General features: G+C 44.2%; 1 protein-coding gene across 2 annotated transcripts in view; it reads right to left on the bottom strand.

Moving 5' to 3' along the window:
* REEP1 (receptor accessory protein 1) overlaps window positions 1-18,259 on the bottom strand; it is a 139,589-nt gene that overhangs the window by 47,902 nt on the left and 73,428 nt on the right. For both annotated transcript variants that reach the window (XM_072636947.1, XM_072636946.1), the window contains exons 3-5: window positions 15,865-15,941; window positions 8,619-8,739; window positions 4,644-4,757 (exon numbers count right to left, since the gene is read on the bottom strand). In XM_072636947.1, coding sequence (XP_072493048.1) covers window positions 4,644-4,757; window positions 8,619-8,739; window positions 15,865-15,941 — 312 coding nt within the window. The remainder of the gene's footprint in view (window positions 1-4,643; window positions 4,758-8,618; window positions 8,740-15,864; window positions 15,942-18,259) is intronic.

Genomic DNA, 18,259 nt, shown 5'->3' with positions numbered 1-18,259 from the left:
GTGGGAGCTTTCCAGAGCCAGAAGACTGTGAGGCATGGAGCTGGCAAGTGGGAGGTCTCTTGAAGGGAGAAAGCATATCCTTGATATCAGCATCACAGGACAAAGTCCCAGTTGCCTCACCCCAGTTTTACTCTCTCCCACATTTACATTCCCAGGGCATTAAGTTGGGTGGGAAGGTTCTTTCTTTAGAAGAAAGGCAGATAGCCAATTCCACATTGGTTCAATCAGTCACAGGACTAAAGCAACTGGCATTGTGCCCTAAAAGACAGGCAGGGAGGCTTCAGATGATACATATGTGATCCTAGCCCATTGGGTTGCTCACAGTTTGGGGCAGGGAGAGGAGTTCTGATTATACTCTATCTAATCCTCAGCTGGCATGTACAGTCATTGCCATGGTTACCTCTGGTCTATGCGGTGGCCTGACTTAGTCTGTGTGCATGTGTACTTTTTCCCCCAGTCCCATATTTAGCTGCTTTACAAAAAAAAGAAGGGGGTTGTTTTTAGAAGAGATGATGTGTTTTTCTCTCTTTGAAGACCTATTTGAGGAGACAATAAACCAAGCCACAGAGTGAAGATGATTTAGTAATCTCTTCCTGAATCCAGCCGAAGGCCTCCACCACTACATCTGTTTGATTTGACAGGAGCTAACGTCAGGACTCAGTATATCTGACTCCTGGGAAGTTTCCGCCACGTTTTGTTTGCATGACGGAGTTTTTTCTTAGCGTGTGACATTCCTTTTGGACTGTGGCTTGGATTGGAGAGAAGCCTAGGCCCAAGAAGAGGTGGGGGCTGGAGTGTTTCTCCGGCTAAAGGACCGTCCCCTGGGGGAGGAGAGAGCTGTCCCCTGGAGTCTTTCTGAGGGGTTGGTGGCAGCAGCTCGTTAGGTGCTGGTGTTGGGCAACGATCGACCAAGACCATCCGGGGGCTCAAGTTTGAAGCAGACCTGGAAAAGGATGACCCCTGCAAAAGTTACTTTCAGAATAAGCATAAGCAAACCCAGATCAGAAAGAAGTTGCCCAGCAAACCAAGCTACCTTTGAGTAAATATGTAACTAAATTATGGCAGGGTCCAGATCTGTGATTTCCCTGGTGAGATAAACCCTACCACAGACACCAGTTAGTGACTCATCTATAAGGTAATGATTAGAGAACTAGTTGCTGGAGATATTGAGAGATTCTGTGACTTATTCAGGAATACATAGCTACTCTAAGTCAGAGGCAGGGCTTGAGATCAGACCTTCTGAACCTCAAATACAGCTCTCTATCCACTACACCCCACTGCCACTCTTGCAAAAAAGATGAAAAGATGAAAATAAAAAAAGTGTAAGTAAAAACTAGAAGAGCAATTTTTTATTAGTCATATGAGGTGGGCAGAGAAGAAGAAAAGGGAAGATCAGGAGGTGGCACTTGTTTTCTGGATCTTTATGTGGGAAAGTTGGGCTCATGTACTTGGCATTTAAAAATTCTAATTTCTAATCTCCATTTGTTTCATCTTGGATTGTTATCATTGCCGTTCAGTCATGTCTAACTCTTCCTGATCCCATTTGGGGTATTCTTGGCAGAGATACTGGAGTGGTTTGTCATTTCCTCCTCTGGTTCATTTTACAGATGGGAAAACTGAGGTAAACAGAGTTAAGTGACTTGCCCAGGGTCATGCATCTAGGAAGGGTCTAAGGCTAGATTTGAACTCAGAGAGGTGATTTGTTCTGACTGTGGGCCAGGTGCTCTATCCACTGCACCACCTGGCCACCCTTCACCTCTGGTAGAGTGTGATAAACCTGGAGCCCAGGGTCGTCCCCAAATAAAAGGTTCTCTAAAGGGGCTCCTGTTGCTGCTGTTGTACCATCACCACCGGCAAAAAACTTCTTCTCTAAAGACTCCAGAATCCAGATCATTTTCCCATTCATTCTCTCTAAGGAGCTCCTCTCCCCTATCTCAACCCATGTGATCAGCTATTTTGAAGTACATGATTATGAGATGACAGCTGAGGTAACTGAGTACTGTGGAAAGAACGCAGACTGGAATGAGAGGATCTGCATTCGAATCTTTCCATCTCCCTTTTGGGATAGTTGACCCAGGGGAGCTCTCTCAAACTCTCAGCAACCTTAACTGAATTCCTGAAGAAGTCAGATCTTCTCTGTGTCCAAATTTTGGTACTGACACTGTAGCTGCTCTCCCTCCAGTCCCCTATCTAGTACTAGAACCTGGATTCTGATCATAGAATCATCAGCCAATCCAGGGCTGGCAGGGACCTTGGGAATTGTTTAGCTCAATCTTTGTTTTTTGTGGAAGAGGCAAAATGACTTGTCCAACATGGCATAGGCCATAAGCATCAGAGGAAGGATTTGAATCCAGGTCCCCTGACTTCAGAGTTATGCCCCCATATCTACCCCATGCAGCCTCCCCTTCTCTCAGAAATCCCCTGAACAACTCTCTCTTTTCTGCTCACTGACTATGCATACCTCACTCAGGAGTCTCCTAAACTGAGAAATTCCTCTCAAAATTCCTTTAGCCTTCTGTGTACTGCAGGTCCAGGCTCCAAAGTAGGAATCTGATCTTCTCTAAGCAGTTTCAGACTCTACTTTCTTAATATCACCATGCCTTCCCTTCCTTGAACATTCCCCTTTGTACATTCCAAGCTGACACCTCAACTCAATGCAACTGAATTCAACTCAGCTCAATGCAACTGAATTCAACTCAGCTCAGTTCAACTCAATTCATTTCAACTTAATTCAGTTCAACTCAACTGGGTTCAATTTCATTCTTCTCAACTCAGCTCAGATGAATTAAACTCAAATCTATTCGATTGAATTCAACTCAACTCACTTCAGGTCAGTTCAATTCAATTCAGTTCAGCAAGAATGCCCACAAGGCCCATTAGATGCTGGATACTCTATGCTAGTCAGTGGGGGTTCAAAGACGAAATTAAATCAAATTGCCCCTGCTACCTAGAAGTTTACATTCTACTAGGTACTCATCTCTGGATGAAACATCCCTCTCCTCTAAATCAGCACCTAAAATTTTAATAACTGGCATTAGCCAGGCTGGAAAAATTCCCAAACCTTTATACAAACAGGAGTGGGGAAAAGGGATGGGGGTAGAAACAATGCCTAGATAATCCCCTGTGGAAAAATTGCTGGATTTGAAGTCAGAGGACCTAGATGTGTATCCCAGCTCTGTAACTCATTACCCATGTGAGCTTGAGCAAGTTATTAAACTTTTCTGGGCCTCAGTTTTCTGATTTATAAGATGAGATGACTGGACTAAATGATCTTTAAGGTTCATTCCAGCTCTAAATTTGTGACTCAGTGACTAAAAAGTATTTGAATTTGCTGAATAAATGGTGAAAAAATCCAACATAACAACAAAGACAGTGAGGGTAGCAAAAGAGTCAGGGAGGTATCATGGAATGGTGGATAGAGTAGGGGACTTGGACCAGGAGGATATGGGTTCAAATCCAGCCTCAGACCCTTACTAGATGTGTGACCCTGGGCAACATCTCTACTTCAGCTTTCACATCTGTAAAATGGAGACGGGGTAGATTCAATGACCTTTGAGGTCTAGGATCCGATGATGGTGATGATGATAGTACTACTACTATGAATATTAATAACTGACATACAATTATAATGACCAAGGTTGGACCAAGAAGAGGGATGAGAAAATATGCAGAAGTAGGTGGCTATGAGGATGGGGAGATGAGTATGTACCATTCCTGGATGTCAGAAACAGTGAATATGCTGGTTAGTTTCCTGTTTTGTAATCTTTGTTAATGGAGGGATGGCTTGTTGGATAGGAGAGGGGGAAGAGATGTATTCAAGAAATTAATATGATATAAAAACAAATGGCATCAATAAAAATGATGTTAAAAATGTCAAGCTTTACTGGGTGCTTTATCTGACCATCATCTCATTTGATCCTCACAGCTCAGTGAAGGAGATGCTATTATTTTCATTTTATAGAAGAGAAAAGTGAAGCTTGGTGTCTAGGGTTGCACAACTAGAAGTGGTCAGAGGTGGGATTAGAAGCCAGGTTTTCCAGACTCCGAGTCCCAAACTCCATCCATTATGGAATACAATACACATTATTAAACACTCAGTATTATGCTACAAGGTCCAAAGGGACCTGACTTTAGAGAAGAGATAAGGAGAAGCTACTTAAATGCCCTCCTCTCCCCTCCCACCAAAAACAGTCTCCCCCTTCCCTCCTCCAAACACATAATCCTCCTCCAAGCTCCCAGGTCCAGGACTAATTTATTTCAGGTTTTCAAATGTCCTTAGTTGCTCAGTCACTTGGTCCTGGGGCTCATACACTCATACCCTCTCATGGTCTCAACTCCTGCCTGTTTTGGTTTTTTTTAAATTTCTGTTTTGTGTGTGTATGTGAAATCTTCCTGGGAAGAGAGACCAGCTTGGGAAAGAAAGGCAAGTGCCCTCCCTCTTTTCCCCCAGTCTCCCAGACCCTTAGCTTCAAGGCTCCTCTCTCCCAGGTCCACTCCTCAAGGAGCTGCGAATGTGCCCAGCTCTCTGTGGCTGTGGCCAAAGAACACTGAGTCAATGGGTGAATGTGAGAGGCTCAAGGAAGCCAGGCAGGACAGGGCAGGGCAGGGTTGGGCTGCTGTGCCAGGCTCAGCTAGGTGGTTACCTTGGAAGCAGCCATCACCGCTGCGGTGGCTGCCACATTCAGCCCCCGCTTTCCAAAGTGCACAAGGGCATCGTAGCTCCGGTCTTTGGCTTGGACCAGGCAATCATCAATTTCCTGTCAAACAAAAAGCACACTGAGCTGGGTCTTCAATCTTTTCTCCTCCCACTCCACCCTTTCTTCTAGGGCTGTGCCCGCAGCTTGGAGGGGAGTCCTGCCTGGGGTAGTGGAAATGACGCTGGATCTGAAGCCAGATGACCTGGATCTGCTGCTCACTAGTGGTCACTCAGCCCTCACTATGTAAAACAGATCGTACAATCAATCATCTTTTTTTTTATTGTCCTGTGTTATGGAAATGTTTGTTTTGTTATGTGAATTGAAAATAAAATAAAATAAAGGGATTGAACTAGATCATCTTAAATCCTATAATTTATGCTCTGCTGTTCAATTCAATTCAATTGGACAAGCACTTATTAAGCACCTCTGTGTACCAGGCACTGTGTTAGGTGCTGGATATAGACAAAAATGAAACAGTTCCTGTCCTCAAGCAGCTTCTAGTCTACTAGAGGCAGAACCGCTGGTACACAGAAAGCTAGATACAAACTAGGTACAAAATAATATGTTGTGTTCATGTCTGCTGTTGATGCAAAGTTATCACCAACCTACATTCCAGTAGAATGGCAGGTCGTGGAGAGCCAGGGTCTTTTTTTTTTTAGTATGCATCACAGGCTTAAATGTATACATACATACATACATACACACACACACACACGTGTGTGTGTTGAATTGAATTTGGAGTGTGAAGAAAAGAAAATGGCAGAAGAGGGACAGAAGCAGGAATGTTCTGGTAAATGTTTAACAACTAGCTCTCTGGGTAGGGGGGTGGGGGGAATGTATGCATGACACAATTTTAAGTTAAATCTGCATTATTAAAATTTTCTCCATAACTTTCTTAAGTCTAGATCATCAACAAAAAAGAAATCAAGTCCTAATTTGTAGCATCTGTCAATTTCCAAGACACAATTGCTCACATGGATTATTTAACAATCAGGTGGCCCTCTCCCCTCACAGACACATCTACGTGCAACACTGACAAGTCCTGAGGCAGTTGTCTCCAATTTCCCAGCAAGGCTCTCTAAAGCGACAGATGGGAAACATACTACCATGTGAACTTCATACAGAGCCTTGGTCTGAAAAGGGGGCGGGGAGGACCAATCATGGGCTGGGCATCAGGTGGCGTGGCTTCTACCGAGTCCCCCTCACTGCTCCTTCCTAGGGGATGTGATCTTGCTCAAGTCACTTCATCTCTCTCTAGCCTTCGGGGTCCTAATCTGGGAGGTGATGACTTCTAATGTCTTCAATTCAATAAAATCCAACAAGCACTTATTAAGTGCCTACTGTGTGCCAGGCACTATTCTAGGCACTGGGAATACAAAGACAAAAATGAAATAGTTCCTGCACTCAAGGAGTTTACCCTCTATTATGGGAGCCCTAGCATGCTATGGTTATATGGTCACCTCAATTCTCATAGTATCTTCTATTTGTATTGGGGAGGAGCCAGATGACGGAGTATGTGTGTATTTATACACATAGGCAACAGATAAAAAAACTGATAGATATAGAAGTTAGATAATGATTTTATATATATATATATATAGAGAGAGAGAGAGAGAGAGACAGAGAGAGAGAGAGAGAGAGAGAGAGAGAGAGAGAGAGAGAGAGAGAGACAGAGAGAGACAGAGAGAGAGAAAGAGAGAGAGAGAGAGAGAGAAGTGGATGGATGATAAATGTCAACAAGGTGGCTCTGTGGATAGAGCACTGGGCCTGGACTCAGGAAGACCTGAGTTCAAATCCTACTTCAGACACTCAGTAGTTGTGTGACCTTGGGCTACTCATTTCACCTCTGTTTGCCTTAACCCACTGGAGAAGGAAATAGAAAACTACTGCAGTATCTTTGTCAAGAAAACCCCATGGACAGTATTGACGGTGTTATGGTTCACAGGGTCATGAAGAGTCAGGACCTGACTGAACAACAACAAAGATGATAAATGGGTAGGTAGATGATAGAAGGATAGGTAGTTGGTTGAGATGGAGTCAGATGGATAAATAGATGACGAATAGATGGACAGAGGATGATGATAGATGACAGATAGAGACTCATTCTGTGATGTCATCGACAGAGGGACCTTTTAGATGAGGAAACTCCCCGTCCCAATGCAGGACAGCCCCTCTTCTGCGGCTTTTAGTCTTCCAGCCTATCTGGAGTAGGGGTGTCAAGTAGAAAGGAGGCCTCTAATCTGTACATAAGAATTCCTGCTGGCTCCATATTGGCTTAGTTTTAAAATGCCATGTTACCTGTGTTTTATTTTATTTTTACTTATTGTATTAAATATTTACCAATTATATTTTCATCTGTTTACTACAGTACTGGATGGGTGGGAGAGGGGGCTTTTGAGGTCAACTGACACAGTCACTAGGCTTCAGAAGCAGATTTGAATCCAGAGCTTCTTGGATCTGAGACCAGTTCTCTTTCCAGTCCACTGAGTAGTCTGTTGCCCCACCCCCGTGTGTGTGTGTGTGTGTGTCTGTGTGTGTCTGTGTGTGTCTGTGTGTGTAAGGGAATAACACTGTTCATAAAATGATAGGATTTAGCGCTAAAAGGGAATTTGGAGATTATCTACTTTAAATTTTAAAGATGAGGGAATTGACACTCAACAAGATTAAGAGATATGCCCATGGTCACACAGGGAATAAGTGGTAGAGCCAGAATTGCAGGATTAGAACCCAGGTCCTCTGGCTCCAAATCCAGGGCTGTTTCCCATAAACTCTGTTTTTCATTTTATGAAGAGTGAAATTGATGGAAGGAGAAGAATGGGCCCAAAGATATTTAACAAGTTAAAGGTAAGAATCAGAGTATGTAGTTGTGGATTTGTTCTGACCCAAGAGTTTTAAAAAGAGGCTGGTTCCATTCCAACTGCTCTACTAGGGAGTTTTGGAAAAAGCATTGGTTCAACTACCAGGGCAGCAAAAATCTCTCAGTTCAGTCTGCTTTGAGGATGGATTTAAACTCCAGTCTTCCTGACTCTAGGCAACACTCTATCTATTGCACCACCAGGCTGTTCTTTGGGAAAATAAACATTTATTATGCACCTACTATGTGCCAGGAACTGTGCTAAGCACTTTACAAATGTTATTTCATTTGACAGAATTGAACTTGGTTCTTCCTGACTGACTCCAAGTCCAACCCTCTATCCCCTGCCCCATCTAGCTGCCAAAAGAACCCTGACCCTCAAGTTGGAGGTGGTGTTGGTTGCTGCTGTATTACTTCACTCTCTTTATGACCCCTTTTGGGGTTTTCCTGGCAAAAATACTGGAGTGGGTGATTTGTCATTTCCTTCTCCAGTTCATTTTACAGATGAGAAAACTGAGGCAAACAGAGTTAACTGACTTGCCAAGGGTCACACAATTAGTAAGTGTCTGAGACCAGATTTGAACTCATGAAGAGGAGTCTTCCTGACCCTGGGTCTGGTGCTCTATACATTATGGCTCCACCTAGCAGCTCCAGACTCAGGTGACCTGGGTTCAAATCTCACCTTTGATGCTTTCTACCTGAGTGACTAAGGGCAAGTCTATTAAGCTCTTTAAGCTTGTGACTTCATCTCTAAACTAGAGGACATGGGCTAGATGACCACCAGGGTCCCTTCTAGCTCAAAGTCTATGATGTCTAAGGCTGTTAGTTGAAGACAGATCAGAAGAATCCCCAACTGTGGAGTGGGGAGGTTAGGCAGAGCCAAAGGAGGGGGATCCAGCTGGAGAGGGTGGGTTGATGGTCAGAGAAGCTCTCCCAGGAGCCTTCCACGATAAACATTTCTCCAAAGTGTCTAGTTCTCTTCTCGCCCCCACCCCCCACCGCCTCATCATGCACCTCTTACACAAAGGAAAACCATGGGCTAGGGGGTAGCCGAGGGGCACAATTACCTTTTCTTTTGATGACAGTGTAGGATGCACAAACTTCCTGTAGAGGAGGCTGGAGCCCTTTGTGTAAGGAGACAGCAACCAGGCCACGAAGGCTATTTTTAGTTCATAATAAAAGGGGAACCTGGAGATAGTTAAGAAAACAGGCATTTTGTTAAAGGGCTCCCTCCAGCAGCCAACATCCTGCTCCTCCCCCAGGGCAGCAGAGCTCCCAGAAAGCATCCAGACTGTCCTTACTCCCCTCCCCAGACTTCTCTCTTCTTTCAGATCCCTTGGAAATGCTTTGCAACCAAAATCCAAGAGATCTTCCTTCATGGATATTGTCCCATTGCCTCCCTGGTTGCTTAGATTTCCCAGATGAAAAGCTGCCTCCCAACCAGGTTCCCAGCCTGATTTCACATGGCTTCCTCATCAGCTCCTCTATATTCCCATTAAAATGGGGCTGGTAGCTATTTCTGGACACAATGTTTTATCCCCCACCTCCCTGCATTCACTCAAGCCTTTCCCCCATGCCCAGATCAAGAGTTGTCATCATCCTTTAAAAATCCATCCTCGATTCCCTCTCTTTGAATTCTGATCTTCCTTCAAGGTTTGGCTTCGGTGCCACCTCCTTCAGGAAGCCTTCCCTGATCCCCACCCTCCAAGTGTTCATGCTACTATCCTCCTTTAACCACCTTGGGTTTCTGTTGTATCATCCCAATGGAATGGAAGTTTATCCTGGAGGCTAGGACTCCAGGCTTCTCCCCATCCTGATCCATCCTCCATGGCTGCCAAAGCCATGAGAGATCATGGCCCTCAAGCCCCACAAACTGAGCCTAGCTCCTTCCATCTTGTGTTAAGCATTAGCTCTCCAATTAAAGGACCTTCTTGCCATACTCCCCACACCAATGACCCCTCTGTAAGAACATCCTGTGTAGGTCTTTGTAGAATCTGCTCAGGGATGCTTCAAAAGTTCCTGGATTTCAGGAATCTGCTCAGTTAAGGGGTCAAGGTGTCTCATCCAACCAACCAGCTCTTGTACCATCCTCTCCCAATCTCCTTTTGCCTGAAGCCTCTCCCCCTTCTTTGTGATTTAAGCACATAGAAGCTTTGTCCTTGTGACTCTTTGGGGAACCTACACCGTGTCGGTGGGGCTTGCTTGCTGGTGAACTCAGTGAACCCCAAGACCAGTTGGATACTCTGAGGTCTTCCATAATTAGCACATAATAACCTGTATGATGTGTGTTTGTGAGTATATATGTATGTATTGTGTGTATATGTTGTGTATATGAGGGTTATGTGTTTGAGTATGTACACATACGTATGTCAGTACATATGTTTTATATTTGTGAATGTGTGCTGTGTGCGTACGTGAGATGTGTGTGTAGTGTCTGAGAGTTAGTACACGTTAGTATGTATGTGTTGTGCATACATATGTGTTGTTAATTAACGCCAATGGCTCCCTATTGCTCCAAGGACAACACTTCTGTTTCTCTTTTAAAATCCTTCAGAACATGATTCTCGTTTCCTCTCCAGTCTCTCCAGTCTCATTCCCTTTTCCTGCAGCCAGGGGTACAGCGCACACAGGGCTGGGCCTAGAGTCCAGGACAGTTGTCTAGGACAACTAGAGTTTAAATCTGGTCTCCAACACTTACTAGCTGCGTGACCCTAGGCAAGTCACCTCACTTTTGTCTGCCTCAGTTTCCTCAACTCTAAAATTGTTGTTGTTTAATTGTGTCTGACTCACTGTGACTGCATAGACTTTGTCCGTGTTTTCTTGGCAAAGCTACCAGAGTGACTTGCCCTTTCTTCCTCTGTGTCCTTATTTTACAGATGAATAACTGAGGCAAATAGTGGTTAAATGACTTGCCCAAGATCACACAGTTAGCGAGTGTCTGAAGCCAGATCTGAACTCAGATCTTCCTGATTCCTGGCCTGGCATGCTATCCCTTGCACCACTGAGCTGCCCAGTTCTAAAATGGGGACAATCACAGTGCCTACTTGCCAAGGCTGTTATGAAATCAATGTTTGTAGAGCACTTAGCCCAGTGCCTGGCACACAGAAGGTGCTTAATAAATGTGTTTCTTTCCTTCCTCTACTCTGCAACCTGCCAGATTGGCCTCCTCTTTTCTTCCCACACGGCACCGAGTTCCCACCTGCGGGCCTTTGCCAGGCCCCTCTGCCATACCTGGAATGCATTCCCTTCTCACCTTGGTCTCATAGAATCCCCTGTTTCCCTCCAGACTCAACTCAAGCACCATGTTCTTCCCAGACCTTGGTGATCCTCCCAGCACCAGCGCCCTCTCTAGCCACCTATGGGAAATTTTGCTTCCTCACATTTATTTTGTGCTAGATGTATGTGGTGCACAGTGGTATGTGAGCATGTTCTCTTCCCTCAGGGAGTAAAGGCCTCAAGGGCACGGACTGTGTCATTTGGGGGTCTGAGGGTTTTGGAATCCCACCCCAAGCACCTGGGATGGGGTGACACGGGCAACGGGCTTCCTACACCTGGATGCGCCAAATCAACTTCAATAATACAATGGATGTTGTCCTGTCATTTTGGTCACGTCCAGCTCTTCATGACCCATTTGGGATTTTCTTGGGAAAGATACTGGAGAGGTTTGCCACTTCCTTCTCCAGCTCATTACACAGATGAGGAAATAGAGGCAAACAGGGTGAAGTGACTTGTCCAGAGTCACCCAGCTAGGAAGTGTCATTCAGTAGGTGCTTACTAAATGCTTGCTAATGACTTGAGTGTTGCTTTTGTAATCCTAATGTCTTGTATATAGAAGGCACTTAATTTGTTGGACTGAATTAAATGGAGGCAGCATGAAAGGATGGAAACATGGGTTCCAGTTCCAGGCTGTGCCATTCACTACCTATAGTAGCCTCTCTGTGCCTCGACTTCCTCATCTATGAAATGGAGCTGTTAGGCCTGCAAGCTCCCCTCCAGCTCCAAAGTTCTGACTGTGTGAATCAGACCCGACGACTCTCAACACTATTTGTTGTGGCCTATAATCAGAAAGTGAATATTCAACACATACAAACTCACATACACAACACATGCATACTCACAGTAACCCACAGACACTACACATACCACACATACACACAACTCATACATGTTCACATACTCTAACACACAGACACCACATAGAATACACTCACATACACACACTCACAACCCATATATAATCACATATACTAACCCAGAGACACTACATACACAACACTCACATTCGCACACAACACATATTCACAAATATAAGACATATACAGACACACACATACTCAAACACGTACAGTACCTACACATATACTCACACTTACAACATATACACACTTACACACATACTCATTCACAAACACATACCATACACACAACATACATTCTTACACACATTCTCACCCACTCACAACACATACAAATTTACACACAACACACACAATAGTACAAGCCTTCACATGCTCACAAATACACACAACACATATATACTTGTACATATCCATACACACAATACATACTTATATACTACACACATACCACATACACCACATACAGACATACTCACAAATACACCACAATGCAACACAAACATACGCATACTACACACAAAACTCACACATCACACATACACACAACTTATACATGCTCACATTACACACACACACACACACACACACACACACACACACACACACACACACACACACACACACACCCTTTTTTTCTCTCTCTCCAAGGTCACCAAGGTGAAAACTTCAAGGCACCCTGGCCAGGGAAGAAATTCTGGCTTGGAAACAAAGCCCTCCTCCCCACAGCCTCCTTGTCTACCAGCCACAAAAGAGAGGTCAAGGTCCAGAGATGTAAGCTCTGAAGAAAAAAACTTGCCTCCTTGTAGGCCTCTGGGCACTACAGGCCAGCTGTTTCAGACAACATCTTCCTATTCTTTCTGCAAAGACTAGACCGTGGGAGAGACATGAAGGCAGACACCAGCTGATCTGACCGGTCACAGCCTGGTTGTTTCCAGGGACAAGGTGACAAAGAATCAGAGTGTTCCAAGGTCAGCACATCCCTCAGCTCTTAGGACTGAGCTTAAGCTGCCAATGGCCTCTCCCCAGGCCTCCCACCTCAAAGAAACCAGGAAGCCAAGGATGAACTTTCCTGCCCTGTTAACTCTCATCCACATCTTATGTATAGCCAAATGAAGACACAAAGAGCAGCTCCCCACTCCCTTTTCCTAGCAACGTCAGAGCTAGAACAATCTTGGAGGTCAGTTAATTCCAGCACCTCCATCCCCCCATTTTATAGATATGGAAACTGAGGTCCCAAGAAATTAAGTGTTCTCCTGTAAGTGGGAGAGAAAGGTCTACTTACTCTAAACCTGGCGCTCTCCCCAGAAAGACTATGAATTGCTGCTCCAAATGCCTGGCTGATTTCCAAAAATATTATTCTGGGATTCCACTGTTTCCTTACATTCTGACCAGCCTCCCCAAGTCCAGTGGTTAACACACTGGTCACTCTGCCGGAATGAGGAAGCTTTATTTTTAATTATGAGACATTTCTAGTGCCACTAAAAGACAACAGGTGTCAGCTCTCCATCTAGACCAAATGCCAGAGGGGCTAAGGAAAAATAGGCCCATTCATACACTGTTGGTTCATCCATTCTGGAAAACAATTTGGAATTATGAAAGAAGGAGTGATAGAAATAAGCATTTATTAAGCCCCTACTATATGCCAGACACCATGCTAAGTATCTTACAAATAGTATCTCATTTAATCCTCATTACAACCTTGGAAGGTAGGTTGCTATTAAGATTCCCATTTTAGAATTGAGTAAACTGAGGCAGACAGAGGTCAAATGACTTGCCCAGAAACACCAAGCTAGTGTCTGAGACCAGATTTAAACTTGAGGTTTCCCAACTCCACACTCAGCCCTCTATCGATTGCTGCCTCTCCCTCAACAGTCACTAAACTACACCTACTGTGACCAGGCGATACCCTGAAAGGCAGACATCCCAAAGAGATCAAAGAAAGAGGAAATGGACCTATATGTACACAAATATTTCTAGCAGCTCTTTCTGTGGTAGCAAAAAACAGGAAACTAAGGGAGTGCCCGTCAATTGGGAAATAGCTGGACTTTATGGTGTATGAAAATAAAGGCATGTTACTGTGCTATAAGAAATGACAAAAGGCAGAGAAGTGAGCAGAACCTGGAGAACAATTTCTATTATAACAAAAAAGCGTAAAGACAAACAACTTTGAAAACCTTAAGAACACTGATCAATGCAGTGACCAGACCTATTCCCAAAGGCGGAAGAGGACACCTGTTCCCCACCTCCTGATGGAGAGGAGCTGGATTCGGGGGCACATGGAGACACAGGCTTTTTGGACATGGTCAATGAAGGGATTGGCTTTGCCTGACTATAATTGCTGCAAGGGTTTTTCAAAATTGCTCATTTGTTGTTTATTTTTATTGATTATATTAATTACTTATTGTTTTATTGTATATTTGTTACAAGGGTTTTGTTATTCTTTTTTTTTTGGAAGGGAAAATCAGTTTTTGTTCATTGAAAAAAGAAATTTAATTTTTTTAAAAAAAGGACATTTCTCCTGTTTCATTCTTTCCTACCTGAAGTGTTGGGAGGAATCCAGGCAGATCTGATTCTGTCCTGGTTTTCAGAGCTTAGGAAAATGCTGTTTCCATAGCCCACTCAGAAACTTAATCCAGTCCTTGGGTGGAGGTGGGGAAGCATCCAAGGCTTCATCTGGGCTCCATCAACCTCCCTCAAGCCCCTGCAGACCCTCTGGGGGAACTCTAGGCTCAGAGCCATGGAACCAAGCTATAATCAAAGTAACCAGGCTGAGTTTGTCGCTTGGCTTGGTGGATTTTCCCCAGCACTGAGTGTAGAGTGAGACATGGCAGGGGACCAGAACACACCACTGTCGTCCACAAACCCAGAAGTCCCCAGGCTGACCCCGGGTTACTCCCAGCCATCGGGAGAGTTGGTGCTTTGCTGATAGACACAGGGGAACAATTCAGACATCAAACTAGGCACGAGCCCCCAGGGTGACTACAGGGAATGTTCAGGCTAAGGGAGAAGGGTCCTGCAGTCTCTTCTTGACCTTTTCTGTAAACCATGGACCAAGTGCTGTATTTGGAACCACAGAACCCAGTTGGAATCTCAGCTCTGCCATTCACCTGAGTGGCCTTAAGCAAGTCACTGGCCTCTATGGGCCTCAGTTTCCTCATCTGTAAAGTGAGGGGGGGTTCCAACTCTTAACCTATAATTCTAATGAAAAGAAGATGTAGGAAACAGTTTAGTTTTCTTGTGTTTAAAGTAGGGATAATGGTTCCTGATTTATCATCTTTGAATACACAGAACCATAGGTTTAGAACTGGTAGGACTTTAGTGGCCATCCAGTCCAGTGTCCTCATTTTACAGATGAGAAAACTGAGGCACAGAAGTAAAATAAGATAGTGCCTAGCAGTCCAAAGAACATTTCCCCTATTCTTTGGTTCTCTGACTGCTCTGACATCAACTTGGATTTTCCTTTCTGCTAAGTTTTATTGATGCATTTTGTCTTTCTAACTGTAATTTCTGGAAAGAAAAACCCCTTTCCCCAATTTAAGATTAAATCCTTCCTTGCAACAAAAAGTAACAAAGACATCCAATATTATGACCACATCTGAAAATTCATGTAGCATTCTGTCCAGGAAGATCCCTACCCTTCCGATGCAGAAGAGAGAGGGCTGACATCTCTATGTCCCTAAGCAGGACTGCAGTGTAAGCTAAGGAAGAACCTTGGTGGAAATAGATCATCTTGGAAACAATTACAATTGTTGAAACCAGAACTACCATCTTGAATTTTGCTGTTTCTCCATCCAGAGCACCCCAGAAGGACTTTACACAGATGATGCTAGGTAACAGATAGTGTATTACAAGGCAGATTTGAGGGCACTGAACATGGACCCAAGAAGCTCTGGGTTCAAAGTCCACCTCAGACATGTACTAGCTATATGACCATGCGTCACATAGTCAGGGTCAAACTGGAGACTGGAATTAGATGGAATTAGACCTGACGGTCTCTGATGGTCTCTGACCATCTCAGTCTGACATTTCTCAGTCCATAATTCTATGTTTGACCCAATGTCCTCCTTTCCCCTCTCCCAAACTCCTCCCCCCCACCGAGAAATATTTGCTTCTGGAGTTACCAAAGAAATGTTCCTAATCACCACCCCATTCCCTCACTCCAATCATCACTCACCAGCAAAGAAAGATATCCGTGAATGTCTCTGCTGTTGTAAAAAGTGCAAATATAATCCAGTACATCATCCATTTTACCTGTCGGGAGAGAAAACAACCAGCCTGATGAGTAGAGGGTGGAAGGGCTTGTCCGACCTCCCACAGTGTCAGGCCAGCCAAAAGCTCAAGCAGTCTTCCAGGCTAAGATTGGCTCCCCTTTCCCATCCCTCCGACTCCTCTGCAAAGGTAGACCTGGTTCTGTCCTGGTTTTCAGAGCCTAGAAAAAAAGCCAGTGTGTTTCCAGAGTCCAGTCAGAAACCTCAAGTCCAACCCTAAGGTGGAGGCCAGGGAGAATCAAGGATCCAGGCTCTCAGTCCTTGGCTTGGCCACTTTCCTAGAACCCCTACAAACTCCCTGAAAGAACCCTAGGCCCAGCCCTGGAGCTGAGCTACAGTCAAAATAACCAGGTCGTGCTGCTGACTGGTACATTGGCCTCAATGTAAGGACCCTTGTGAATTAAGTTGGAACACTTCCCTTCTCTCAGATGCTTGACTTTGCTTTCCAGTCTCTCTCATACCTGGCCCCTTTTATTTATCCTCATAAATCTGGTCCTTCACCTTACAGCAACTTTCTACAAAGGAATTCCAAGATTTTTTACTGCCTTAGAGGGGAAGAGTCCTGAAATATTGCAATATACTCCTTACTGGTCTTCCTTCCTCCTGTTCCACTCCCCTGTCCAAAAACATCTTATACATGACCACTGATTGTAGAAACTGGAATTGGGAAGACCTGGGTCTCCATATTACTTTGGTACTTTCTACAGAACCACGGTCACATAACTTAACCTTTCAGAACCTGTTTCCTCATCCATAAAAAGAGGACATTACCTAGTAACTCAAAAGAGTTAATGAATGTACCAAGTACTATAAGCTCTCATGACTATGACAAACAACATGGTGTGGTAGAGGACTGGACTTGGAGTCACAAGGACCTGCTTTCAATCCTGCTGCTTCCCCTTACTTAGTTTATGACTTACCAGCTCTGTGACCCTAAGCAAGCCACTTAACTCCTCTAGCCTCAGTTTTCTCATCTGTAGAAAGGGGATAATAGTAATTCCTGCCTCACAGGGTTCCTGTGAGGAACAAATGAATTAATGAAGGTGCTTGTAAACTTTAAAGTGCTATCAAAATGTTACCTGGTATTGTAATTGCAGCATTTCCCTATTTAGAAATCTTCAGCAGTGTTAAATGGTCTTCAGGATAAAATCTAAATGCTTTAGTTTGGCATTCGATGTCTCTGACAGTCTAGCCCTGGTCTACTTTTCCATTTTCATCCCCTGTAGTGAGGTGTTACAGTGGCCAGTGTCCTTACAGTTAGGAAGACTTGGGGTCAAATTCAGTATCAGACACTTACAAGTTGTGTGACCCTGGACAAATCACTTCACTTCTGTCTACTCCAGTTTCCTCATCTATAAAATGGGGTGAAAAAAGGCATCTACCTTGCAGGACTGTTGTGGGCATCAAAGGAGAATATATTTGTAAACCTTAAGGCCCTAAATGAATCACCGCTATTATCATCATTATTACTGCTCCCTTGAGAAGCAGTATATTACAGGGGATAAAGCACTGAGCTCAGAGTCGGTGAAACCTGAATTCCAATCCCGTCTCAGTCACTTATAGGTTGTATGACTCTGCACAAGCCACGTGGCCTCTCTAAGCCTCAGTTTCCTCATCTGTAAAGTCAGAGGTTCAGAGCTCTAAGGTCCTTTCCAGCTGAAAGTGAGATATCACCGTAGAAATTCTATGTTCCATGGAACCAAATTATTTGCTACTTCCTTCTTCATACCTCATTTCCCTGCCTCTTAGCCTCTGATCATTCCATCCCTCTCACCAAGAATTTCTCTTATATCACCACTTGTTAAAACCCATCCTTCAAAAGGCCCTGCTTCAAAGTCAATTTCTTCAGGAAGTCTTTCCTAATCAACTGGAAGGACATTGTTTGGATTCCAATGGTTCTCTATGGAGTGGGAACGGTGATTTGGGGAAATGGGCCCCAGGCATATTTGCTGCCTCATTTTGATCCTTGGGAGGTATCTTGAATTCTACTCTAAGTAAATGTCCTTTTACAGTATTATCATGTATGTGGAATTGGCTGGTGGGGATCCAGAAGGAAAATGGCAGCTTGTGAGCAAAGGAATATGGGCCCACACAGACACTAGATACTTGCAGGAAACTTTCTGGGGCAGGGGGACAGGGCACACTATGTTTGCCTTTCCCATGTGCCCTTTGGAGAGGGGGAAGCTTTTATTGATGTCTTTCACTTTTCTATCACAGTGATTTCCAAATATTTCCCTACTCTCCTCATCATCAAACTGTCCATTATAACATAATTTTCTAAACTAATAAATAATTAAATAA

This window comes from Notamacropus eugenii, chromosome 1 (genome assembly GCF_028372415.1).
Source record: "Notamacropus eugenii isolate mMacEug1 chromosome 1, mMacEug1.pri_v2, whole genome shotgun sequence".
NCBI lineage: Eukaryota > Metazoa > Chordata > Mammalia > Diprotodontia > Macropodidae > Notamacropus > Notamacropus eugenii.
Note: the sequence above shows the minus strand (reverse complement) of the source record. Positions and strands in the feature narration are given on the sequence as shown.